The following is a 26,697-nucleotide window of genomic DNA, read 5'->3' as shown; positions in this document are numbered from 1 at the left end:
TGCGGAATGAATTCAGCATTCCTGAAAAGATATGCAAAAGGTTTTAGACACAGCACATTTTCATAGACCATGGCAAGCATCTGAGAGGAGATGATGCTTTTAAAAAACCCACTAGTACACATCTGTGAATTCCAAATTCACTACAGCTGGACTAGAACTAAATAGGCAAATAATCCTATTAACAAAACATACAGATTGGTTTCACAGAAGGATTTAATTGAGCAGAAGGTGGAAAACCCTAAACTGAGAATGCCTATGAAATTTTGTATGTATGGTAAGAGCTTAACCAGTCTTGGTGAGGTTTTTAGGGGAAAGCACTGCTCATCTGGAAGCACTGGTATCCTGTTCCATTTCTGGACATTCAAATCTACTTTGTTCTTTTCAGCAGTGCACATCTTCATTACTTATCACACTGCATGGTCAATTTTACATAAGCTGAACCTCACAATACACATAAGTATTTCCCAAATGTCAACATTGCTTTTATTTAAAAATCAGCTCCTTCTCTGCTAATAATTAACATTTTTACATACTAGGTTAGACAAACTGATGATGATGACCTCCAATTACAAAAAAAGCACTATAATACTGATTACCATGTAATTTTAAGAAATGCTCTAGGGCCTACAGATCTGTTATTCTCTTATGCAACTTCTTAATTTACAAAGCTTTCTTTTCCAAGTTTCTATCATTGTTATATTTAATTTTTTCTGCATTTTATTTTGTGATTTTTAAAATGAAACTGTTCAGCCCAGTTTCATGGTGGGAATAGATTATGGACAGGAACTAGCATTTATATCTGCACCTCTATTAGATACTTACAGGTTTTTGCCAGCAAGTTACAAAGTAAGCTTGTCAATTTCCTTTCATTCTGTGTTGGTGAAACATTAATAAAATGTTAAGACAGAGCTAACCAATGTCTTGAAGAATTTTTTCTACTCAAGTCACTGACATACTTGTACATATGCACTGATCTTTCTACACTTTGAATTCCAGAATTATTTTAACTCCTAAAATCTAGGCAGCCCTCCGACTGGTTCCACAGCATTCTGAAGAGACATGATTATACATAAACCCATTTCACTCTGTTCTTACAACTGATACTGTGAGGGTATAGGGAAGGAAAAACTATGAAATGGTGCGGAGTATGATTTGAATTATTAAATGGGTAGAACTGACTGGCATTCATTCTCAAAATACATGTGTTACTATTATTGGTTATATGTGGAATCAACTGTATGTAAAAACTGTGGAGTAATGCATGAACAAGTTAATCATCTGGAATCTTCCAAACTATAAACCTAGAAATAAACCAAAGCCCATTATTTGTAAAATGGACCAATAACTCTGCAATCATACAGAAGGGTTAATATGTGAACTTAATAAGATTTAGTTGCTGCTATTCAGAAGTGGCGGTGATAACTTTTCATGCTAGTAAAAAACACCAAGATATTTCTATACAAAAACCTTAAAAAAGCAGGAGCCTTAACTTAAATTCAATAGTATCACACTACCGGTAACAGAAACATATGTAACAAAATGTAGTTTGGATTTATACTTTTTTCATTACTGAGTACTTCAAACACAAAATGCATGGGAGTGGCTGAGATAATATATAAGCATTTTAAAGGGATACAGTACATAACTTTAAATAAAAAAAATCTTCCTTCCTCTACTTCTTACCATTAGTCTCCTCATTCTTTCTTTCTCAATTCTCTCAGTTTCTTTTTTCTGCTCACGTTCAGTATTGGCATGCCAAGTTGCCACAGCTTTAGAAAGCTTCTGAATTTTCCCAGCAACTGACCGGTGGTACTCTTTAAAATCTTTAGCATGCTGCAATATGCTATTCAGGTATTCCTAGAAAGAGAATCAAGTTAGTGCAGGCAGTCCAACCTAGCAAGGATTTGAAATCAGGAATGTAGGAGTTCTGCCAATTACTTATCACAGCACTTGGAGTTTTTTAAAAAACTCCAAAGGTAAATAAAATATGTAAAAGAGAACATCTGCACAGCAAAGCAAAATGCATTTCTGTCATGGGGCAAACCCTACTAAGTTAAAATACCTGGTGCTTCTGCCTACGCTTCCTTTCCTGTTCTATCTTCTGCTGCTTTTCAAGCTTTTCTGTCATACGAGCCTCTCTTAAAGTCTGCCTCTTGCTTCGTTTGTAGGCTTTGGAGTTCAGCGCTGTCTCCAGTGTTGTGTCACGACGCATACAGGCTACTACCTCTTGTCTTAACTACCAGTGGAGGGAGGGGAGAAAAGACAAACATTCAAAAAAATATAATAGCTCTTAATAAAACAACTTTAAACACTGCTCTGGCAGAGTAAAAAAGTAAACAATTCAAAAGATATCGCAGTCTCTTCTTCCGTTTTCATTATAGTTCTGAAAAGATACAGTATTGATACAGTTGCAACAGCTACATCTGTTACCCTAAACAAAAAACTTTAACCTTCAGAATGGTCAAAAGCATTAATTACTTTTAATTATCATTTCTTCCCTCCTTATAAAATGCTGGTAAGAACTGTCCTGCCACAGTAAAAGGGGCCAGCCTAGATGTTACACCATCAAAATAAAATGCAAATGAACCACATACATAACACATTTTCTAGTGCTGGACCTGAACATAACTGACAATCTGTTTCACTGCCAGCTGTACAAAAGACAGGTGGGAGAGGTAAACATTAGGAGCTTGAAATGGTACTGCCATAGTCCCAGCAGCAGAACAGGGAGAGCCTGCTGCTTTTCATCTGACCTCTGACAAAACTTCATTATAAATGAGTGCCAAGGGTAGAAAGGAAGGAAGACTTGGACACCATGGCACAACTCCTGCCAAGGCTTTTGTCAGGAAGTATTTTGGTTGACCTGCCAAATCACATCTTTGTTCTTCCAAACTAGCTGTAAAAGCCAATGGCAAGAGGCCTGTAGAAGTCTGGCAGTTTGATTCCTTTCCTGAAACTAATTTGTAGATACAGGCACTCAACATTCAACTCATTCAACTTATATTTTATGTATGATCCTGTTATGTTTCATTTTCAAAGTCTGTAGCATAGTGGAAATACGAAAAACAAATCACAGAGAAATACCACACAAAACACCAACACACAACTTTTATTAAAACAAGGGGACTTGTGGAAATACTAAGTATGTCCAGAAAGAGGTATTTGTTGAGAAGATCTGTGATAAAAATCAGCTTGCAGTCTATGCAGAACTTACTCTGTCTTTGTACCAATGTCGTGTTCATTTTGAAAGACACAGTTCTATAGTCACATTCTACACTGGAAGATAAAGCAAGGAACAAAAGTAGCTCCTGCACATTTTTATTACCAAGACAAAATAAAATCTAACATTTCTGTGACTTGCTTGTTGGTTACATCAGCTCACATGCACGATCTGCTTACACTTTGCAATAACCGAAAATCTCTTTCCAGTTTACTCTTCACTGCATGAACAGGTTTGCCTGTGACTGCTATGAAAATTTTCCTCAAGTAAATGGTATTACCTGGCGTTGGAAATTCAGTAACCGAAGTGCCTTCAACTCCACTGTAGCTTTGGTCCGCAGATCAGGGGGCAGAGAGCCAGGCAAGTTCTCCAGTTCCTGGATTCTGTGAGCAATTCGAGCCTGAAGTCTACAAAACCAGAAAACTGGGTAAGACACCACAAGAAATCTGTAAGGCATTACTAAAATTAAATAGTAAAAACAGTCAGTACAACTCAGGTATTTACTTGTATTTTTCTGGGTTTTTTTCTAAGCTAACAGGCTTTTGCAGAGATGACACTGGGTGTCTTTTTCCACTTTGAAAATAAATTGTCAAGTGATCAAAATGTCCCTTGGCTTTTTTTTTCAACTAGAACTAGATATGCGAAAATAAACTTGGGAATTCTATTTTACACATACTATACAGGATTCTGCTTTCAAGCTTCTTTGATGGGTATTATTTTTATGCAGTGTAGTCAGTGATGACATAGACCGTACTTGCCTTATTAACTGGAATTTTATTTCATTATTTTACTGACAAAGTAAGTTTGTTTATAAAGTATTCACAGCTATATAGCTGCTACTGCAAATTGAATTCTACTTCACTCTTCGTTTAGAAGAATGTATTTTGTATTCATTTGCAAATTCAAGAGAGAGACAGAGGGGGGGACTAATAGACAGAACTTGATTTTTTCTGCCTTTAATATTAACAGAAGAATTCTGAAGTTCCTGGAACAACAAACAGGATGTGATGCTGCATTACTGCAGAAGACTATAATGGTATCTTTAAGAGAGTAAAAACTAAAGCAGAATTAGGTAAGTAATGTTTGTCGTACAGGCTGAAAAGCAAATCAAGAAGAGTTATTTCTAACCTAGAAAAAGTTTCATTCCAGTTTACATACCATACTAAAAAAAGCTCACATTTTGCACAACTGGGCACTCCAGTTAGTAAGAAGACATTTTAGTTCACCTAAGGATGTAAAATTTTCAGAATTAAGTGGTTTCTTGGAGAGATGTACTAGCCAGTGGACATTGCTACAAAAAACAGCTAAGCTGTTCCAAATCATATGCTCTACCTGTCGCTTACCCACACATGGATGCAATCCTGCATCACAACAATTATTTTTAATTCTTTTTCCCTTCCCAAATAGCTGCAGTGTGTCTCCTGAAACTCCACCTACAAAACAGTTATAGCCAAACCCCAATTTCTCTGACTTTAATGAAACCTTAAGGGAGTAGTCACAACCTTTCCAAACCTTTCTTTTGAGCTGTGAACTTATTAAAGCAGCTGAATATTGAACATATTTTCAATTTCTTTGTACATTCTTGCTAGCAATGAATGTTCCTTCTTTACTATACATGCAGATGAGTTAATCTAGGTTCTCCCTGGCATGCCTTATGGTTTCAGATAACTAACTGTAAGAGTCACTTCCAAACAAACATGAAGTGAAACGCTGACCTCTTAGTTCTGTCAGAATTGGTTTTTTTCTTTCAATTCAGGTATAAAACATACAAAAATGCGTGCTGTTGTAGAAGTTTACACAATAGAAGTCCAAGCAATTGCCAAAGGGGGGTTGGCCTCTGAATTCCTATCATCAAAATTTGTAACTAAAATCCAAATATACATTTTACTGAGATATGTCTAAACATAATCAAAGCCCACAGAGTGTGCTTATTATGTACCAACATCATATTATGCAGTCCCCTCCCATATAATATCCATTTCACTGCTAATAATTTTTTTTTCAACTTGAGCTGATAAAAAAAGCAGATCAGAAATGAATGCATATGAAATTTTATCCTTAAATTATACAGCAGATTAGTATATCCAGGATAACTTTTCCTTCAACTATTTTCCTTCATATGTTGAAATGCACTGAGCTACAAACAATGACAATTCAATGCTTTGCCCTTCCTTTAACAACCCTGTCAGAGGTAAAGAATACAAACAAAAAGCATCAATATTTCTAAGTCAGTAGAGATATTACCTCAGAAAACTCTTATTGTAACCCAGACCAGTCCTCTATTTTAAAAAAAGTCCAGAAAAATAGAAGTTGAAATAGTAAAAGAAAATCCACAGTACCTGTATGGAAGAATAAAGAAAATGACAACCAGATGGGTTATGTATGAACCAAAAAAAATAAGAAAAAGCTTTGAAGTTTAATTTCATACTTTCCCAGAAGTACTATTTATACGTATTGTCTATGGTACTAACAGAGTAATTATAATAATGCTTTCTTCAGTAGTAAGCGGGAGTTTTTAAAGAATTCCAAGTCAAGTTAATGGAAGAACTATCGCTCATCACTGCCACCTTCAAGTCTTTAAAGGATGTGACCACGGTTTGTTGTACTGCTGTTATTTTCATGGAACAATGCCAACAGCTGTCAGGTAAAGAGAATCCAAAGAAAAAAGTTTCCTAGATCTTTTTACAATCACTTGAAGTATATAATCTCACCATTTAAAGGAGATGTAATAAATTAATCTTTGCAGTTCAGCAATCTACCTCCATGCATAAAGTGGCCACTGAATGTACGCAGAGATTTCTTAGTAAAGTAAGTGATGCACACCTATTCCTCATTAACTCAGGTTAGCAGCAGAGGTTATAGTTGTACAATCAAATCTATCTGGCATGGATGCCAGGCAGTAAAGAAGATGCCTAAGAAAATACTTAGCAGATAACGGAAAGAAACCACATACAATCTGCAGGACATTTCCAAGTGTCCAAGTGTATTCTTTTTTTAGTGTGCAATGAGAATGAGTGTGGAAAAAGCCTTTCAACATAATAAAACAACTTTAAATTACAGGCATTATTACCTTTCAGACAGCTATTCAGTGAGAATAAAAAGCAGCACTTTATTTGGAAGAAAGCATTAAGGAGAGGTTTATAAAAATGTGTATTGGATTTGCATGGCTAGGTACTGCTAGCAGGAGGGCTACAGCACTGGCTGTCAGAAGTTTTCCTATGTCCAGTAGAGCCAACACCAGCCAGATCCAAGACAGATCCCTCCACTGGTCAAGGCTGAGCCAATCAAAACGGTGTCAATGCTTCTGCCATAGCAGACTTAAGAAGGGGGCGGGGCGGGGGAAGTTACTGGGCAGATTAATTGTGGCTAAAGAAGAGCTGTGTGACAACCTGTGAGAGGAACAGCTCTGCAGACACAAAGATCAGTGGAGAAGGAGGGGCCACATGCAGCAGAGCTGAGATTCCCCCACAGCTCATGGTGCAGGCAATGGTGAGGCAGCTATGCCCTTGCAGCCCGTGGGGGACCACAGGGATGCAGAAATTCACCTGGAATTCAAATGGTTTTCAAGATATAATGCTCCTTTATTAAAAGAGTTTAGTGTGAGATCTCAAGAGCCAACTGTTTCATAAAGCTTGCACTAACCTCAGTGTTTTCAGGATAAGGATGTTTATTTTGGCTTTTTTCTGCTCCCTTTTTATTAAGAAATTGTGAAGACACATTTCTGAATTAAACTTGTCCATATTAAAGCTAAATTCAGCACCATTCAAACCACAGAAGCTTTGAAACTGTCTTTTTCAAAACTTTTGTCTGATGTTACTTACACAGTTTTAAGTAATGAAAAGACTTCCAGGAGCTCTACATATTCTGGAACTTGAAGCAAAATTAAACACCAGTAATGTTCAACACTAAAAAGGTTGGGATCTTATTTCTCTCTTCTAGGATAAAAATCCCATAAAATATAAAATCCTTCTGCTGGAGAATCCCTACCAAACTTTCATCTCACTATGCCAAGAACAACAGTGTATTTAGAACCTAACATGCTGGATCTGTAACTGGTTCTCTACAACTAAAAGTATCAGCTTTATTTTTTGTTACTCATTACTTTCCTCTGTTTATGAACACTAAGATATAACAGCTTGGAACAAACAGTTAAATAGAGCAGGGCTTAAAACAGGAAGAGCAACAATTTGAGGTTAATTGATGCAGAAAACACTGCATCATACTGGCCGTATGATTCTTCGTTGAAGTTAGTGCTACAATTCTTCTGACAGAGTAACTGAAACCATAAAATGGTGTGTTCTACAAGCTTCTGAAAAAGATGCTGGAAAATGCTGATTGCTCATGCTGAAAGAGATACAGCCATTCAGTTCTAGGGTGTATACATAAGACTGGCAGTATCACGACAAGAATGCACTGATAGAATTAGTTAAGCAATACCTGACACAAAAACTAACAGCTTTTCTGTAATCAAGGCCTGAATTCTGGGCATGGCATCACACCCAAAAGCGCTTCACGGTGCTTTACCTTTATAAAGCAAAAGTTGTTAAACCAGTCTTCTGTGAGATCACCATCCCTTTTGGCTACCTTCCTCTACAAACTCAAAGTAACAATGCAAATGCATCATTAAACTAAAACAGGTAATACTCTGAGTGCAATTATTTTCCTCTGACTGATAATCATCAGGAACGTATTTTAGGTGCAAGTCAAAATCCTTCTGTCTGGCAGACTCTCAAGGTCAGTTATTGAATAGCCTTGATGTTGTGAAGAGGGAAGAAGTCTCTAACTGCAAAAGAAATGTTCTACCCTATACTTTTTAACAAATATACTTCATCATCTAAACAGAACACTCGGGAGGCAATTTTTGAAATGGGTATACATTCTCCTAATTGGCATACTTTTTTCCTAATCTTGCCTGTGACTTTCTTATTCTCTTCACTCTTTGGCTGTCTAGACAAATCCATCATATTCATAAAATGTGCTTTTGCTGTGGTTACTAACTCCTCAGCCTTCTGGCCGTCTCTGTTCTCTCCTAACTTTCCTTTTTTTTATAATAATGAAAACCTTGAACACAAAATGGGTTTCACTTTAAACTTAAATGGTTTCCTGTGATACTGCCAGTATGCTTCACTATTTCATCATCTGGAGTAGAATTAAATAATTCTTTGGTTTGATATTTGTGTACTGCTTGGTAATACAGCCTTTCCCTGGAAACTTTGTTTGCACTATTACCACTACAGTAGCTGATTGCAAGGAATTCCAGTCAAGGATGTGAAAAACAAGAATAATTTTAACCTTGTTATTCACTCTTACCGATATTCACGTTCTTGGAGTATTTCAACAGGATCCAGTCCTTGTGGCTTCTGGACAGGGCTGATGCGGTTCTGCTTCTGCTGCAGCTGGACAATGGGTGAAGGTTGTCCTGGCGGGGGCTGTGGTACAGAAGGCCCAGGCATGGTGGCAGCAGGCTGGGCGGCAGCAGGAGCAGGAGAAGGCCTCCCACTAGGAGCTGGTGCTGGAAGCTTTTGCTGTGCATTGGAGACGCTCATATCTGGGGCTTGGCCTGAAACATGAACAGTACTGATTCACAACATGAAACATGGAAAGCAGGAAGAAAATCAAGATGGCTTTCTGAACACAAGATATGAAGGTAAGATAAACATTCAAAATCACCAGAAAAGGCACACTGAGATTACATTCTGTTTTTAAAACAGGCATACTAAAATGCAAGGATACCATACATTGCAAGAAATGGCCAAAAGAAAAACAAAACACATGAAATTTTATAATGAATGCCGTTTCTTTTGTTGTTTCTGTGGACTTCTAATTCTCGTGTTACCAGAAATGAAACAGCTGTAGAACTGACTTCCTCCAAATGCAAGACCTCATTCTGCCTCTTGTTCACTACCCTTACAGTTAAAAGAAAGCATCTAACCACAACCTGGCAACAAGAAGAACTAGGTCTGATTTCAGACCTCTACCAGAACTTGATAACCATATGAAAATTTTTCAACTGTATTCAGAAATACCTGCCAGATATAAATAGCTTTTGTTTCACTGTGATCTCCTATAAATTTTATTTATTTAAAATATCAGGAACTCCATTATTTTAATCACTTTGAAAAGCAACATCTCCGTTAACATGAAAATGGTACCTGTCATTTACAGTCCCTAAAGGTCATAGACTTTAGAATTTCATTATGACAAGTTACCCATGCCTTCAGATGTTCATGAATTCACTGTTAACAGACATTGCTAAAATACAGATGCTGCTTTAATTATCTCAAGAGTTATAGTCATTTAAGCTAGGGAAAACAACTGTAAAGTACACCTGCAATCTTGCAATCAACCTTGATTCAAACCAATCCTGAAATACAGAGATCACCATTTGTCATTCACACATCTGCATCAAACTCCAAAAAAGGAACTTGAGCACAAGCTGTAGATTCTGTATGCAGCTACACTGCATTTCAGCTTATAAGAAGGAAAAAAAAGCAAGCCCATCAAAAGCCTCTGTGCAACCTCAGTTCTCAGGGAATCGGGGAAGCTGAATGACTGTGCAATGAATGACAAATATATTTGAAGACATGGGGGAAAAAGTTGCAGCATTCATTTGATCTCAAAGATTGCACTGATCCTTCAAAGCAATTTGATTCCAAAAGAACAAAATATACAGAAGGCAACAGCATTATTCTACTATGATTTGAGAACTTCTTTTACAGTAGCAAAGGTCAAAGACAAGCTTGCTACAATTAAGTATACTCAGAACATAAGTTATTAAGTTTTATGCATGTTCCTCAGAAAACATACAGATTTCATTCTGATTGTAAAAAGGTGCTTCATGTTCAGTCTGTCTAAAAATTACAGTAATTTCATGTGGGTCTCTTCCATATGAATAAAAGGTTAGACTCTCCTTGATTAAAATCTTAGACACAGTAGAAGTTACAATATTTTTCTTGCACCACTTTTTACCTTTCCTTTTCACTTTTCCCCACATCCTTTTCCCACTATACCTTCAGTCCACGTTTTAGGGGTAATGGCAGTTGTATGTCCAGGCATCCCTGGTGCAGCCCCTGGTCCAGCAGCAGCACCACTCATTGCATGTAATCCAATACCTGCAATTTGACAGAGGAATAAAATTTGCTGAAACACAAATTACTTCCAAGATTCAAAAATCATTGTTTTCTAGCATGCTAGTCTATTCAGGCAAGTAGTGCTTTTCTTCTTTAAGAAAGGATTTAAGTAGTTTTTATTGTTAATACATATGAAAGTAATACACATACCTAAAATCATGTTTCATGAAAAAACCCAACTTAATTGGTAGCAAAGCCATATCCACCAAAATGAAGTGAACAGTGACATTATTAAAATTTAAGAAACAATATCATCTTAACCCTTGATTCTAACACAAACTCAGTAATAGAAGTGTTCAGAAACTAACAGGTTCAGGGTGTTTAATGTAAGAATTTTCTTAGGACCAAAATGTGCTTGCTTACCTCACTGCAACATCTATCACCATTGTGAGAAAAAAGTAAGCACACTTCCTTTTTCTTATGTTTTGCACTTAACAGCACACTGTGGGTGGTTTATTTTCAACAACCTAAATAATCAGTCAACTTGATCCAGATTATTTACCTACTTTCCTGCACAGCAACAGGAGACTGAAAATTCACCGTAAGAAAAACAAGGGGAATTGCTATCAGTAAAGTACGATTAACATTCAAAAACTGTCAAGCATACCAGGACAGACACAGTACTGTGCAGTGAAATAACTTCTATTTCAGTTTTTAGTATTCTATTTTGACAATATCCTATTAATAACAGATGTGTTTCATGCACTTGCTAAGCCTTAATACAGGTCCAAATTACAGCCCTGTGCAGCACCCATTTCTTAATCTGTCACAGGCAGAACATCAAGAATTACCTGAGCAATGACTCTTACCAAAGACTCACTTACCAGACTGCCTGTTGAAGGCACTGGGAGGCTGCTGCTGCTGAATGCCAGGCAGGGTTCTCTTGCCCTGGACAGCAAGCTGGAGGTTCTCTGGCAAGGGCTGACCCCTAGCCAGCATTTTGTATGCTAGAATCTGAGCCCGCAGCTGATGCAGCTGTGCAGGGCTGAAAGGGGAAGGCCCTCTGTTAGGCTGATTCATAACTTGTGGGTCTCCTGCTATAATGGGTCCTGGCTGACTGGGAGTCATCTGAGGTGGTGTTGGACCTCCTCCAGACATTGGACTGGACACATGTTCTGGCGCTCCTAGTGGAGATGGATGTGGAGACATATAACCTAGAACAGGTAGAAGAATCATAAAGTTACCACTCTGCTACTTAAACCTGAATTTCATCCAATATTTTAACAGTACATAAAGTATAAAAGTATCTCTCTCAGGTCTGGATAGCTGTAGCATTTTCTGTGAAGACAAAAGTGCAATCCAAAGTTCCCTGGGATATCAAGATAGCCTCAGGAGCTCTTCTTTAAGAAGAACTACAGTTATTTAGTCCAATAATTCCTAAATATAACAATTACCTGTATATTTGGAGTAAGACAAACTAAAACATGAAATATAAAGAAGCCTGGGGATATAGTGTTATTTACTAGAACTATGGAAAAATGTTGCTTTGTAGAACATATGGAGTGAAGTCTGCCTAGTTTATAGCTTAATAGCCTAAGTTTATTTTGAGGCACATACATCAAGGAATATCCATTCACTTCCACAGGCCCTCTTTGCCAACACTCACCAACATGTAAAAGTAGAAATAATTGGTATTCACTTTCCACACATCTACTCTTTAGTTTATACAGATTAAAGGTTTGAGCCAGACAAGGTACGTTGAATACCTTTTGCCGTCTGGATACTCAACAACTTGGAACATCAACTGCAAGCACAAAAATCACTGTCTGAAGAAGCTGCTGAAGACTATGTCAAGAGCAATCACAGTTCTGAAATGAACAGCACTTATATCTTACTATACTGCTTGAAAAGTGGTTTTAATTCTGAAGATTAATTACACCTACTACTACATATTTTCTTGAGCTCCAAAAAGCACAACAGACACCTAGTTTTTGGGGATTTTATCCACCAAGAGTGAAAAAGAGGTAACAATATTTACTCACTTTGCTCTGGTATTGTGGAACACAAATAATCTTCTCACAAATTGGAAAAGTCTAAAAAAAATTCATAAAAATCTAAAACTGTTCTGGTTCATTTTCATATTCCATGTTTACAGCCAAAGATCACAACTCCAAAGAACATGATACAGTTCATGATTCTGTGACACCCAAACTACTCTTTTCCCAATTTTTCTGACACTTTAAAGTGGAACAACTTCTATTTCATCTATATGTAGTACAGATCACAAAAGAAATTTTACTCGCTCTTTAGCTTCACTTTTCCCACTGACCCTTCAGTAAAGGCAACATAGGCAAAACCGCAAAGTAATCTCCACTGTTCATTCTCAACGCTGGGATGACAGGAGCTGTAAGTCACTAGAACTTTAAGCAGTGAAGAGATCAGAGTGCCAAAGAACTGAAACTTGTGCTCAACTTAAATAAAGGTTGTAAATGTATGAGACAGAAGAAAAAGAAGAAAGGATTTCAGTTTTCCTAAAAAAATCCCAAACAAAACGAGATAGAACAACAGTGGGGAAAAGGGGATTTGTGATAGGAAAAGATCAGAGAAGAGAGAAACATTCAAACTAAAGATGATGGCCATGGGAAATGATGATGATTTTGGAAAGAATGAGAGAAGTTATATAGTTCAAGAGAAAAATGAGGGCAGAAGTTCAAAGAAAAGGAAGAGACATTAAAAAGTTAGAACTACTGGAGCTATATACTAGTTCAATATAAAAATTGTCTATACATCCCTTGTTGGTGATAAAAAGCATGATAAATAACTCAAGTTTATTCCACTTACCCATAATTTACTTTTATCTTGTTATTATTTTAAGAGAAGAGGGTAAGCTACAAATCCCTCTTGCTGAGCACACTGCTTAAAAAAAATACCCATCACACCACAACAAAACAAAAAAATATGCAATTGCCTTACTGGTTTATACTAAAAAGTGAGGTTTATTGCAATGTTTGTCCATTATTACATTTCTAAATCTCAGGTTTTACTTTAAATGGCACCTAACTGGAATGACATTGTTTTCAGAACCGCTTTTGAAAAAATGGTTTCTGTCCCTCCTCAAGATATACTGCCCAAGTTTTAAATTCCTTAATGACTGATACATTTCAGACTCAAAACCTTGAAATGCATCTGGACTACAAAGTTTAGAACAGTGGTTTAAGATGTTGAATATTTGTTTTCAGTCCTGACAGTTCAAGCTGCTAAGTCTGTGACTAAGTTTTGCAAAGAGGAGTTTTCAAAAGCAGACATTTTTTGATCTTTCCAATTATGAATTTATTACTTGTACCTTCTCTCTTACTCCAAGTTCTCTGCATTAGCATTTTTAATAATGGAAAACTGTGCTTGGCAAGAAGAAGAATAAAAACATTCCATGAAGTCAGGAAATAACAAAATCCTTCTAAACTTCTTGTAAAGATGCTAAAATGTGGCATTTACACAATGTAAATTTTGTGATGCTATATGAAAATTTTTCCTTAATGTGTGAAAATTTTCATATTATGATAGTGAAAAAAAGATACAGTCACAAGCCTGTCCCAATAAAGTATTTATACTACTTGCTTTTTTCCTATCCTATTACACATAGACTCTAACACAGATAAGCATGCACATGAGAACATCCCCTAAAATTGTCCCACCATAAAAGCACAACAGTAACCTACAGTTCTGAACAACACAGAGAATACTAGGAAAGGGAGGCCAAACAACCCTGTCTGTAATTTTAAACTGTAGTAATTTCTAAGCTTTATCAGGTTTCCCCAGATTTTGTCTAACTGAGCTCTGAAAACCTCAAATGATGGTAACTCCTATTAACTGTAATGCTGGATTTCCTTTCGCTTAAGTCCCATCAGAATTTCACTTACACAATTTGTAAACATTACTTCTCTGCTTTTACTGTGCATCTTTGAGGAGAGTCCTGTCTTTCCCATAATCCTTCAATGGGTTATAGAAGAGGCTTCATCAGAAACCCTTCTCAAGTTTTCCTAACTAAACGCATAATCAGAAACATATTTAATCCAACTTTGGCATCAACTTGTTAAGCAAAAATACAACACAGCACATCATAAACAATGTATATTCTTTACAGTATGAACATTGGAAGAAATCCTAGTTCTAATGCTTCTCCAAGTACTGTTGGAGGGCAGTGTGTACACAATGTTTCTGCTTTAATTGTTTTTTTGCTTCACTTCAGATAACAGAAACAATAACATCTTTCTTTTCTGTTTTAAAGCTGGAAAATCAGAGTGCTAAAAATTTAGACCCTTTTTTCAACATTTTTAATGCTATAATGAAATGGAAAGAACACCTACAAATTAATACAAAAACCTAGTAAAGATACAGAAAAAACTCAAAGTTTTAGCAGTTCAAACACTGTAATGTTCAACAGAGGTTTTGAACTGCCACTAAAATTTACTAGGTCTTAAACAATGAAAGTGTCTGAGGAACATATAGGTCACATCTTGATACTAAAACCAACAGAAAAGGTATATTTGTACTCAAGAATATGACTGTAAGAAGATTTTTGGATTTGGAAGGTAGAGACAGGACTGAAGAAATACAGCTGTGTAACTCACTGAACTATCACTTCAATCATCAATTGAAGTTAGCTTAAAAAAACAAAGAAAAAGAATCAAGTACACACACACAGGACAAAAGCACAATGTTTTGAAACACAGTGAAAAGTATGCCCATGTCAGATTGAGGCTACAAACTTTCCTAAGGCAAGCAAACAAAATTTCCCTCTCAGTAGTGTGGCCAGGGTTAACACCAGTTACTGCGAAATTGAACAAAGAAGAAAGAGAGGTCATGCGTGCAAGTAATTTACAACTAGGACTGCAGAAATAAAACTGTTGAAAAATCTTACACTGGCAGGCAGAAGAATAAGGTGGCAGGTCTTTCCTCATCTTTAAAATTCTGAATGAATTCAGAAAAGGAAATGCAACTAATTTAAGAACAGTAGGGACAATGAACCTCTGAAGCAGCAGTATATTTGTGAATTCCAGAAGTTTAAAAATGGTATGTCTTTTTAAGTCCAACAAATACTGCATGACTAATAAAAAATAAAATAGATCAAGTCCCAGAATGCTAAATTCCTTCAGCCCTTATGTTTCCACTTACAAACAGCAAGAAAAGACAGCAGAACAATTCAAATTTGCCTGTTTTTCACTGCTGTATCACAGTAACTTCATTTAATTTTTCCAATCACAGAAAACCACAAAAATTGTTTATTCCAGTTCATTTACATATTTTCATGAAGTTTTTATAATACAAGTATTTTATTTTATATAAATAATTGGCTTGTCTTTCAAATTTCTATCCAATCCCCTTCAAAAGTCAATTCTAACCATGATTTCAATCTGCTGGATAACATTTTTTTACAGTAAATGTCATACTCCTCATATAAATACTGCAGAATTCACCACAGTTCACTCACGGTGCCGGAAGACAGTTTCTAACCAAATTCAAAATCAGAAACATGTAGTAAGCTTACTATTTAAACAGCTAAATATGAAATTAGAGCAATGCATTTTCCACTCATTTAACCTGTTAGCATCAAAACAAAGGCATTAACACTGAACAGGAGCATCACTGTACATAAGTTCAAGAAAAGAGAATCTGCCACCAAAACTAGCCAGGAATGCTACCCTTTCTCCAATTTGGTAGTAAGATTGGAAGGAGAAATTGCTGAGGAGAAATATACCAACTCATAGTATTTTCTCCCATATATTCAGACTTCTGAAAATCATCCTATTGCAGTACACAATAAAAATGTGATGATCTGTCTGAGCTAGTAAAACATTCTTTCTGCATGACTCGCATCTCACTGAGCACCAATAAAAAAATAAACAGAGAAACTAAATAATAAAGTTGCATACCTTAACTTAGTAATTACTGCTGGTTAAAAAAAATGCAAAAATCTCAGAACAGTAATTACGATACAACCAGTGAACAGGCACTTAGGTAAAATGACACAGTTCTTGCAGATTTAGCTTTCAAATGTTTCTGATTTGCTCATAATTCATTTCCCCTCAGAAAAGGATAGTTAATTATTTCCTAACATACGAATCATTACTTCCAAAATTCTGTATCAACTTTCTCTTGTTCATTCACAAATGTATGCTTGATTTACATAACCATATCTACAACTGGATGTGCAGTTTTACTTCTTGTGTCAATTTACTTCTAATTTATCACGCACATTTGTAAGCATATATTTTATTAAAAAATCTTGCTTTTGCACTTAAATACAAATATTTTTCCCTCTTTTACAAAATTATTAAAAAGAACGAAAAAGACTGCTATTGGAACATCTGGCATTTAAATGAAAACTCATTTTGTGACCACTTCCCATTGTGAACTGCATACAGAAGGACAACAGCCTATGGATTCATCACAAGTACTCCACCCAGATTTCTAGTACTGAAGCATTTTATGAAAACTATCCACCTTGCCATGGTCAAAAAATTTAAGGACATTGTTTCCCAGTCTAGCTTACCAGTCCTTCTCAGAATCTTGGAGCCCATGAACAGGCAGATTTCTGTCAATGAGGGACCACTACAGCTACAATAGCCTACCTAGCTTTTCCAAAACAGACCAGCGACTCTTGACCTCTAAACAAACTTCTCCCTTTGGTCTATGGGACAGATGACAAAGACATCCAATGCTGATTTAGCTTTTGTATGATACAAAACCTTCCACAAATACTTGGGCAATCCTTGTTTCAAAGGTTAAATATCTTCATTAAGTAAAATACGGCTATTTGAACACATTTTGAATTCAAATAGTTTGCAGGCAATTTTGCAGATAGCAAAACACACTGCTTTTTCTTTTTTTTTACTTTAAAGGCTTCATCAATTACAAACCCTTTTACTGTCTGGGAATGTGCAGACTGATCAAGTATTCTTTTAACTCTCTCATCAGACAAATTAAAAAATGGAGCTTAACATTCTCTAGGACAAAACAAACACACTCCTCTCAGCAGTATAGACTGCTTTTTATAACACAGTTTATACTACTACACAGCAAACTACTTCATTCCTCGACATGCGTGGCTCTTGGCTGTACTAAAACCTGTGCTAGAAAAATAAGCACATTCTTCTCAGATTCCGATCAGCCTTTGTAACCAACTTGTTTATTATTCACTGCTAAACCTCTGTGTTATATAAAATTTTTATTTGTACTGACTTCAAACTTTTTTCCAGATCATAAATACCTTGAACAGCACTCAACCAAAACCGACTTCCAAAAGACTAGAAAAATCTACAATTGGATTGTAGATCTTTTTTTTTTTTAATGAGGGTAGTGAAACTCTGGCCAGATTGTTCATAACAGTTGGTACATCTTCTAGTTACAGTTAAGTTTATAATCTGTCATTTAATTATCATAATGTATTTAATGCAGATTATATTGATTTTACTTAGTGATATCTTTGTCTTAAATCACAGTATCATACAGTAACAAGCCAAGGAATTTTTACAACTCTACCAGGCAGACAAGGTTGTGTCAATCATCACGCTACTGGCTTTAACAATGCACAGAGAAGCCCCACACGTGGGCTAAGATCATTTTTCCTGAAAACTGTACAAATACTGTATCAGACCAGTTAACATTTTAATGAAGGAATTTAGCTTATGGCTTCCAGAAAAATGACAGGCTAGTTTGACTAGTATATAAAAATAATATAGTAGTATCATATTTATGTAATATATAATAGTAAATTTGTCAGGCTAAAGGCTGACTTTATGCAATTCAGATGGACTTGGACAAGCTCAAGAAGTGTGACAACCTGAACTTCATGAGGTTTAACAAGTCCAAGCGCAAGGTTCTGCACAAAGGTCAAGACAAATCCTAGTATCAATACATACTGGGGAATGAAGAGGTTGAGAGCAACCCTGCTGAGTAGGCTTGGGGATACAGGAGGATAAGTAGCTTGACATGAGCTGTCGTTGTGTGGTCACAGCCCAGAAAGCCAATGGCGTTCTAGGCTGCATCCAGAGCAGTGTGGGCAGCAGGGCAGGGAGGGGATTCTGCCCCTCTGCTCTGCTCTGCTGAGAGCCCACCTGCAGGGCTGCATCAGCTCTGGAGTCCCCAGCATGGGAAGCATATGGAATTGTTGGACAGGATTCAGAGGAAGCCACAATGATCAGAGAGATGGACCAGCTCTCCTGTGAGAACAGGCAGAGAGAACAGAGGTTGTTCCTCCTGAGAAAGGCAGGTTCCAGGGAGACCTTGTTGTGGCCTTTCAATACTTGAATGAGGCTTAAAAGAAAGACGCAAAGAGACTTTTTACAAGGACAGTACCACAGGACAAGGTGGAATCATTTTAGTCAATAAATTCAGACTAGAAGTAAGGAAGACTTTTTTTTTTTTAATGAGGGTAGTGAAACTCTGGCCAGATTGTTCATAACAGTTGGTAGATGCCCCACCCCATCCCTGGAAACATTCATAGTGACTTTCAATGGGGCACTGAACAACTCTGAACAATGGGGATCTGATCTTGTTCAACATGACCCTGTTCACTGCAAAAGGGAACAGAGACAGAATGACTTTTAAAGGTCCTCATCCAACCCAAACCATACTACGTTTCTATGATTCTGTGATTTTTCCAGAAAACTGTTCTTGATGGTCTGAATCACAGCCAACATCCCAAAGACATAAAGAGAGACAATATTTATTTTACCTACAACAATATTTAATGACACACGGCCATTCTTCCTAAGCTCTCAAATTAATGGGGAAATTTAAAGCAATCCCTTTCCTGGGGTTTTGGACTTATTCAACTACTTTCTCTCAAATGCCCCCCAAAACCATCAATTAGTGCATATTTATCTACTTCAACTTGAGGACTACAAACAATAGCCATGAAAAAACCAGACCTAGAACTAATGAGGTATCATTTCTACTTGACACTCACATTGTTAAAAATTGTACACAACCGTCTACTGTAAGCTCGACTATCAGACATCCATGAAGAAGTGAACGTTATAGCAAGCCTTGGTTTCTACCACACCCAACCGAAGATTCTGTCAGGACTTCAAGAATTACCAGGCATCCTCCCATGGATTCTCAGAGAAGTCATTCTGTCCTTTTGCCATGAGTGTGGGCATGGGTAAACTGTCATTAACCATACTGCATATTTCCAGAAAATTTGTAAAAATACCAGTGTGCTACTTTCCCTAATGTTGTGGGAAATCAGATAAAAAAATATCTAATAGGCTGACAGGCTATCAAGGAACCTGGTTTTCTACCTTGGACCTCAACACTAATGGCAAAAACCTACAAGTCTAGTAGATGGGACTTTGCCCAGCAAGTATCAGAACAGCATCAAGTGCCATCACCACTTTTTTGTGGAAAAGACAGTTGTGCAAGAACAAAAAAAATGGAAACACAAAGTCAATGAAAGCTAAAACAGTCCTCTATAATGTCAAAAAAAGTATCTGGAATATTAGAACATCGGGAGATTTTTTTGACCACTTCTTTTAAAAGCCTGCTCCACATCATAACTCTAGTAATCTCTGTTTACATTGTAACAGTTGGTGGCATACAAAAAAGAGAGTAGGAATCTGTAGTATCTATCCTGACAAAGTTACCATCAATACAATCAATCATCTTTTTACAGTGCAAAATAACCTGGAAATTTGACCTGAGGCAGCACAGAAAAGGAGAAAACAACTCAGAAGCTACTTGTATTTGAAGCATTTGCAACCTATGCTCCTGCATTTTCAGTACATAACGTATGAACTGTCCCATCTTCATCTTTAGACCAAATGCTCTTTCATTTCATCCTAAGCAGAAGTGCCCTCTAAGTGCAAAGACGCAAAATTTGTCTCCCAGATGATCACGCTTACATTTTGGTGAAATGAACAAAAGAGGAAGTTTTACTTAATGAAGAACTTGTCTCTGCAAAGTCAGTTCTATTTTACTAAATTGATACTGAAAGGTTTAGTGGAAAAACATTACTTTCTAATTATCTGGGTCCCAGACTGGGATTCAGCTGGCAAGTTACACACTAGAGTTTCAATCACATACCACTGAAAAGCACAAAGAAGTTCAGGACCACCTCCTAACAGATCTGTACAGTGTGTGTCACACCAAGAGTCTAATATCATTAGGGAGTCTTCAAAAGTTGTTGTAAAATAATTAAGCATGCAACACAGAAAGTTTTGTCTGCTGTTGAACTTATTAATACTAGCAGGTGTTTCTAGTTAAATCTCCAGAATACCAAGCTGCTCATAGAATGCATGTCCTTTTATGTTCCAACCTACAGACACAAAGAAGGAACATAGTGATATGTTAAAAAGAGTTTCTATCTTCTGGCATAAAAAACATTGGAAAGTACGTTGATCAGCACTTGATGATAGTAAATCATATTAAAATGTATTTACATTCACAGCAGCCACATAAGATAGTAAGTAAGTTGATGGGTTTTTTCTTTAGAGATGCAAACTGAAATCTGTGATACACTTGCCCCAGCTACAGACTGGAACCTTAGCTTTTCTCCAATACATGCCTAATGGATACTCCAGCAAGCAAAGCAATTCAGCTATTTGCCTTGCCCTGTTCAGCTTTTCCAAACAAAGCTGAAGGGAAATAACTGGCAATCTGTGATATGGAATGACAGGCTCTTTGTGGAACAAGAGGCACCAAAATCATAGAGCATGCATAGTATGGATAAACCTTGGCTATGCTGGTCCATTGGACTCTGAGGTGGGCCCATTCCAGGATGAGGAGGTCGCATACTCTTCATGGAGCCACAGTGAACATCTTCAACCATTCCTTTTTCATGCAAGCCATCCATAGACTGTGAAAACAAGATAAGTATTTAGAGAGAGCTAGTATATAAATCCACTCTAAAAATATGAATGACTAACTCAAAATCTAAACTAATACATGAAGAGGAAGAACTTCTTTCAGCAGTCATTCAAAACAAATAAAACCCAGGAACCTCTGCCCTGAAATCACATATTTAGGGAACCACAGAACACTATTCGACTGCTTGTCCCTTGTTTCCTTTTTGCCTTTTTTCCCTGTATGAACTGCTTGGCAATGGCAAATGTCCAAATACAAACACATAACCTGTATTGGCCTCATATTACAAAGCAGTGTAACATACACTAACTTATGAAAGTAGAGCCTGTGGCTTAACTTGAGTTATTTTTAGCCCAAACTTTGCCCTTTCAGTCACTGCTTTACTGGAATGTCTCAACATTGTTTCTCTTCAAAAACAAGGGTGACACTGCAGGAAGTAACAAAAACAAGAATAGGCAGTCAAGGAATAGAAAACAATACTTGTGCTCCCTACAGCACCTGTCCCCTCATACACTCCTCTAAATTAGAGTTCCCATGGTACTTCAGACACAGAACAGTTCCAAGTGCTCTCCTCACAGAGTGTAGAAAAGATAACCTGGAGTGTGAAAAACATGCTGAAGTCATTCTGGGCACTGAAAAAGCTCCATAATAAAAACTGAAGAGTTCTGAAAGTGAAAACAAGGGAAAAGTAACATTGGAAGAAAGAAGTCCCAAGAAACAAAGTTTTCCATGAAAGCAAAACTTCTATCATATTCCTAACTATGGAAAGGAATAAGCTAATTAACTTCTAAGTTAGAGCTCTGTAAGGCTTTGTGTTAGGAAGGAAGGGACTGGCATCACTTAGCTCCTCTCTGCAGAAATACACGGCTCGTCCCACTCTAACACACGTATGCATGCACACTAAATGCTGCTCTTGCAAACACTACTGCAAATGGAGACCTCGTGATCTGTTTTATCTAAATGTACATCTCTTTATTAGAGACTTCTTTTTAAAAAGAGACTAAAGATAACTTATTCCAGTGGAAAATGTAGGAAGCTAATTAAACAAATGCGCAGGAAGCTACATCAGCTCATAGAAAAGAAGTGTCACATTTCTTATTTTTGAGTAATTTGTTGCACATGAATAAATTTCAACAAAACTAAACAGAGGTCACCCTTTCTACAAAAGAAAAAATAATTCTAAGTTTCAATTTTCATAAACCTTTCACATAAAATTTTTACTTTCAATTGCAATCATCAGATTTGACTGAAAACACCTTTAAACACACAGAATTTTTTGTTGTTGTTCAGCATTTCTTAAGGATTTCACTATCATTTTTTCTTATCAGAAGTTTGAGTTAAAAGCAGGAAAGTTATAGAAAAGGAAAAATAAAATAGATTTTTCATGTTTCACTAAATCATTTAATTATCATGACAGTATAAAAATGTTTGTGGAAAGAAACTGTATCAGAAAAATACATACTACTCAATAAGCTATTTTTAAATACAAGAACTTGGGCTATGGTGTAGAAATGTACACACAGATGACTGACACATTAAAAATAGTTCCACTTTGCGAACCAAGTAAATCCCAGTGCCCTTTTCTGAGGCACGAAGATCCCTCCCTCTCTCTTCATCCCTTCTTACAAAGACAGCCAGTGCAGAAGAAAACTCTCGCTTCACATTCTGTCTGCATGAGCTGACTATTACAGAAACCAAAACACCTATAAAGCTGGATGCATTCTTATTTTGTCATGGTATGTGCTGACTGCCGTGGTATCTTTATGGCTACCAAGAGGAGGAGACTTGCTGGCAACGATCTGATCTCCAGAACAGAAGTCTCTAGCTGTACATTTGTAGCATGTGTAACTGCAGGGATGGGTTTCACTGCACTAATAGGTGGCAACCATGAAACCTCTGGGAACGCAAACAGTTTGGGTGGGAGTAAGAAGGCACAGAGCATGCATTCATCACGAGTACCAGCATAAAGAGCATGGGGATGGAGTTGCCAGTTAAAAAAGAGCCACAGATAAAAGCAAGTACGTGGCCTTTGACAGAGGAATTTAAAAAAAAAAAATCAATCAAGAACAGAGAGGTAGTAACATGACTACGGAAGAAAACTTTTATTCAAGGCATGCTTCTTTGGAGATCATTGATCAAAAGAACAGATTTTTGTAAAAAAAGTATTATTAAAAAAACACAGCCACAAAAACAAGTGTAGCAAATTGAAACACTTCAAGTCTAATGGAGGGGAGACTACACATATAGCAAGAAAGGGGTTTGCATCTGTGTATTTACTTATGTGGTGAAAAAACTGAAAACTAAATTTATTAGAATGCATAAATCAGCTTTTTACTAGCAACAATACAAAAGATGAAGATGGCATGAACTTCTGTGAAGTCAAAATTAGCTTTAATGATTGCATAATTGCAAATGTATGCAGAGACTGGCACATCCAAGAATGTATTTCAGAGAGAAGAACCTCTGCTGGCTATGAAAAAACCATATACAATAGGGAACACAATTCAGCAGAGGACAGCAGTGGCCTATAAGAACTGAGGAATTGTTATTTTTGGTAACTTTTCTAAATCACTGTATAGTTACAGAGCTAGATGATAACTCTAAATCTATGCCACAGGTTTAAAATTACAGAGGGTATCTAAACACAGTGTAATTTCTGTAAATTCTTCAGTCCTCTCTAAGTTATTAAAGCTATGTTCCACAAAAACATTGTCGGGATAGGTAACTTATATTACCAATAAAGCACTACTATCACAATGGGGTACCCTTTTTGTTTTAGTCTTCTAATATGACAGAACAGAAGGGAAACAGGAAGTTGAGACATATTCAACTTAGAGTAGAAACTACAGTTTTGATTGGTCCCCATAAGTAAGGAAATAAGTACTGAACAGGCCAAATACACAATGCTTATAGAAAAAGAATGAGGGATGAACTTCAACTGTAGGCTACCACAAGCCTATGGATTTGGCAGACTTACATAATGTTTAATGCATAAGGAAAATTTTGCCTACAGTGCTTTTACTCTGAATTTAGCAACTAAGGTCTTCTCATAGATACATCACAGTTTGACCTATTTTCAGGTAAACTGTGACATTACAGCATCTGGGTCTTTTTTGTTTTTGTTTTAATCCACCTTATTTAATAAAACATCAAGTAAAAAAAACCTCCAGCCTTAAAATCAAAGACTGAGTACTGAGACTAGTCTTCTTGTAGACCATACAGCTTCTAAAACAACAGAATTACAGAAGGCCAACAGCAGCGTGTTGTCATGTAACTGCCACATAACTACACAGCATAACTGAATGCATCCCTGCATTCACTGCAAGATCTACAGTCTGACTGTAGCTCTTGCAGCAGGAATTAGTAGGTTTTGGCCACCAATTCTATTAATCTCTAAAAAAATCACAAAATCACCACTTTACATTAGGTTCTCTGTTGATTTTTCAAGGTTGGCAATACTTCCTTTCTTTTCTACTAATGTACACATCAACAACAGCAACAAACAGGGAACATGCCTGCTAAAGTTGCATGTTGTTACTTCCAGGACCATGACAGAAATACTTTGATTCCATTGTCTAATCTATTACCCAATAACATCTGAAACAGGAAACCATTTACCGTCAGTTTTAATGGAACATTTGAGTGAACAACTAACATATTTAGTAAAAACTACTGTATTTCTGAAGACTTTTTTCTCTCCCTCAAATTTTATCTCACTCACCAAAACCAGTAATATTCCCCATGACATCATTCTAATTATTCCAGTCAGCAGTCATTTACAGTATATCCCATTACAAATTCACAAAAGAAGTGATTATGCATCAGGTTACAATTAAATGGAAGAGAAAATAAACCAAGAGCTCATAGTACTCCATCCATCCCTCAAGTGAGCACCATTCAACTTAACAAGCTACAATGTAGTCACAACATCAGAGGTTAGGCAGCTAAAATCATGTGGTCGGTCCAGCTAGCACATAAGATAACAGAAGGCTGTATCATAGCATCATAGTACTGCTTGAGATGGAACGAACCTCAAAGACCATCAAGTTCCAAACCCCTTACAGTGGCAGTCTCTAGACCAGGTTGCTCAGAGTCCCATCCAAACTCACCTTGAACACTTCCAGTGAAGGGACATCAACAGCTACTGTAGGCAACCTGTTATAATGCCTCACTACATTCACAAGAAAGAATTTCTTACTAGTATCTAATCTAAACCTCCTGTCTTTCAGTTGGAAACCATTCTCCCTTTCACCTCTCCTTGTAAAAAGTCTTTCTACATCTTTCTTGCAGGCTGCCTTCAGGTACTGCAAGGCTGCAATGAAGTCATTTCAAAGCCTTCTCTTCTCTAGGCTGAACAAACCCAATCCTCTCAGCCTTTCCTCACAGGAGAGGTGCTCCATCCCTCTGTCAGCTTAGTGGCCTCCTCTGGACACACTCCACAGGTCCATGTCATTCCTGTGCTGGGAGCCCAGAGCTGATGCAGCCCTGCTGCCCACACTGCAAAGATGCAGCCCAGGACACGTGTGGCTTTCTGGGCTGGACTTGGCTGACCATGGCTTGGTCATGTCCACCCTCTCATCTACCAGCACCTTCAAGTCCTTCTCAGCAGGGCTGCTCTCCGTATTTTCATCCTCAGCCTGGGCTGGTACAAGGAGCTGCCCCAACCCCGGTGCAGCACCTTGCAGCACCTTGTTAAAACACTTAAGATTTCCATGGACCCACTTCTCAAGCTTTTCCAGGTCTCTCTACATGGCGTCCCATCCTTCAGACATTGTCTGCACCACTCAGGTCGGTATCATCTGCACACCTGCTCAGTCCCCTTGCCTATGTCATTAATGAAGATATTAAGTAACACTGGTCCCCATACAGACCCCTGAGGGACACCACTTGGCACTGGTGTCCATCAGGACTCTGAGTCATTGACCACTACCCTCCAGTTGTGACTGTCCAACCACTTTCTTATTCAACAGTCCACTCATCAAAACCATCTCTCTCCAATCTAGAGAGGAATGTTGTGGGGGACTGTGTCAAAAGCTTGATCAATTCAGACTAAAACCAAGTAACCAAGCTCTTCCCCAGAGGAGCTTCTATGCGGATGCAGAAGAAAAGTAAGACTAGGGCAAGGAAGGTAGCAATGCTTTCTTTTAAAATCCTTCAGCTTCCAAGTATGACTTCCAAGATTCTCTGAGGCTGCTACAGTTTGTCCATTTAGCAGTATCCCTGAGAGACTTCTTGAGTATTCCTTCTTAAACACAGTTGTGATGCATCCACGATACAATTCAATAAAATCTGGACCAATATTTTGCTGGAAATTTGGTCAACAGTCCTTAAGAAACCAGCAAGAAATGCAGTTAATTTACTGCTTCTGTCAAAACTGCATAATGTAAACTAATAGTAAATTTTCCCGTGGAAAAGTCTTCTGGTTTCCAAGTGAATATACAATCTTTAATTTTCATAACAACTGTTCTTAAGCAAACATGCTTTAGGAATTATGATTTATTAATAAAAATTTGTTTCAATCAGTTTTAGGTATTGCTTGATCTT

The 26,697-nt window shown here is 37.2% G+C and overlaps 1 protein-coding gene across 1 annotated transcript in view; it reads right to left on the bottom strand.

The window, feature by feature from the left end:
- Window positions 1-26,697, bottom strand: part of SMARCA2 (SWI/SNF related BAF chromatin remodeling complex subunit ATPase 2) — a 116,925-nt gene that overhangs the window by 74,194 nt on the left and 16,034 nt on the right. The window contains exons 3-9 of the mRNA XM_005488275.4: window positions 21,022-21,145; window positions 11,175-11,504; window positions 10,231-10,332; window positions 8,531-8,780; window positions 3,501-3,627; window positions 2,063-2,236; window positions 1,684-1,857 (exon numbers count right to left, since the gene is read on the bottom strand). Of these exons, the coding sequence (XP_005488332.1) occupies window positions 1,684-1,857; window positions 2,063-2,236; window positions 3,501-3,627; window positions 8,531-8,780; window positions 10,231-10,332; window positions 11,175-11,504; window positions 21,022-21,145 (1,281 nt within the window). The remainder of the gene's footprint in view (window positions 1-1,683; window positions 1,858-2,062; window positions 2,237-3,500; window positions 3,628-8,530; window positions 8,781-10,230; window positions 10,333-11,174; window positions 11,505-21,021; window positions 21,146-26,697) is intronic.

Source organism: Zonotrichia albicollis, chromosome Z, assembly GCF_047830755.1.
Source record: "Zonotrichia albicollis isolate bZonAlb1 chromosome Z, bZonAlb1.hap1, whole genome shotgun sequence".
NCBI classification, from domain to species: Eukaryota; Metazoa; Chordata; class Aves; order Passeriformes; family Passerellidae; genus Zonotrichia; species Zonotrichia albicollis.
This window is presented reverse-complemented; position numbering and strand designations above follow the sequence as displayed.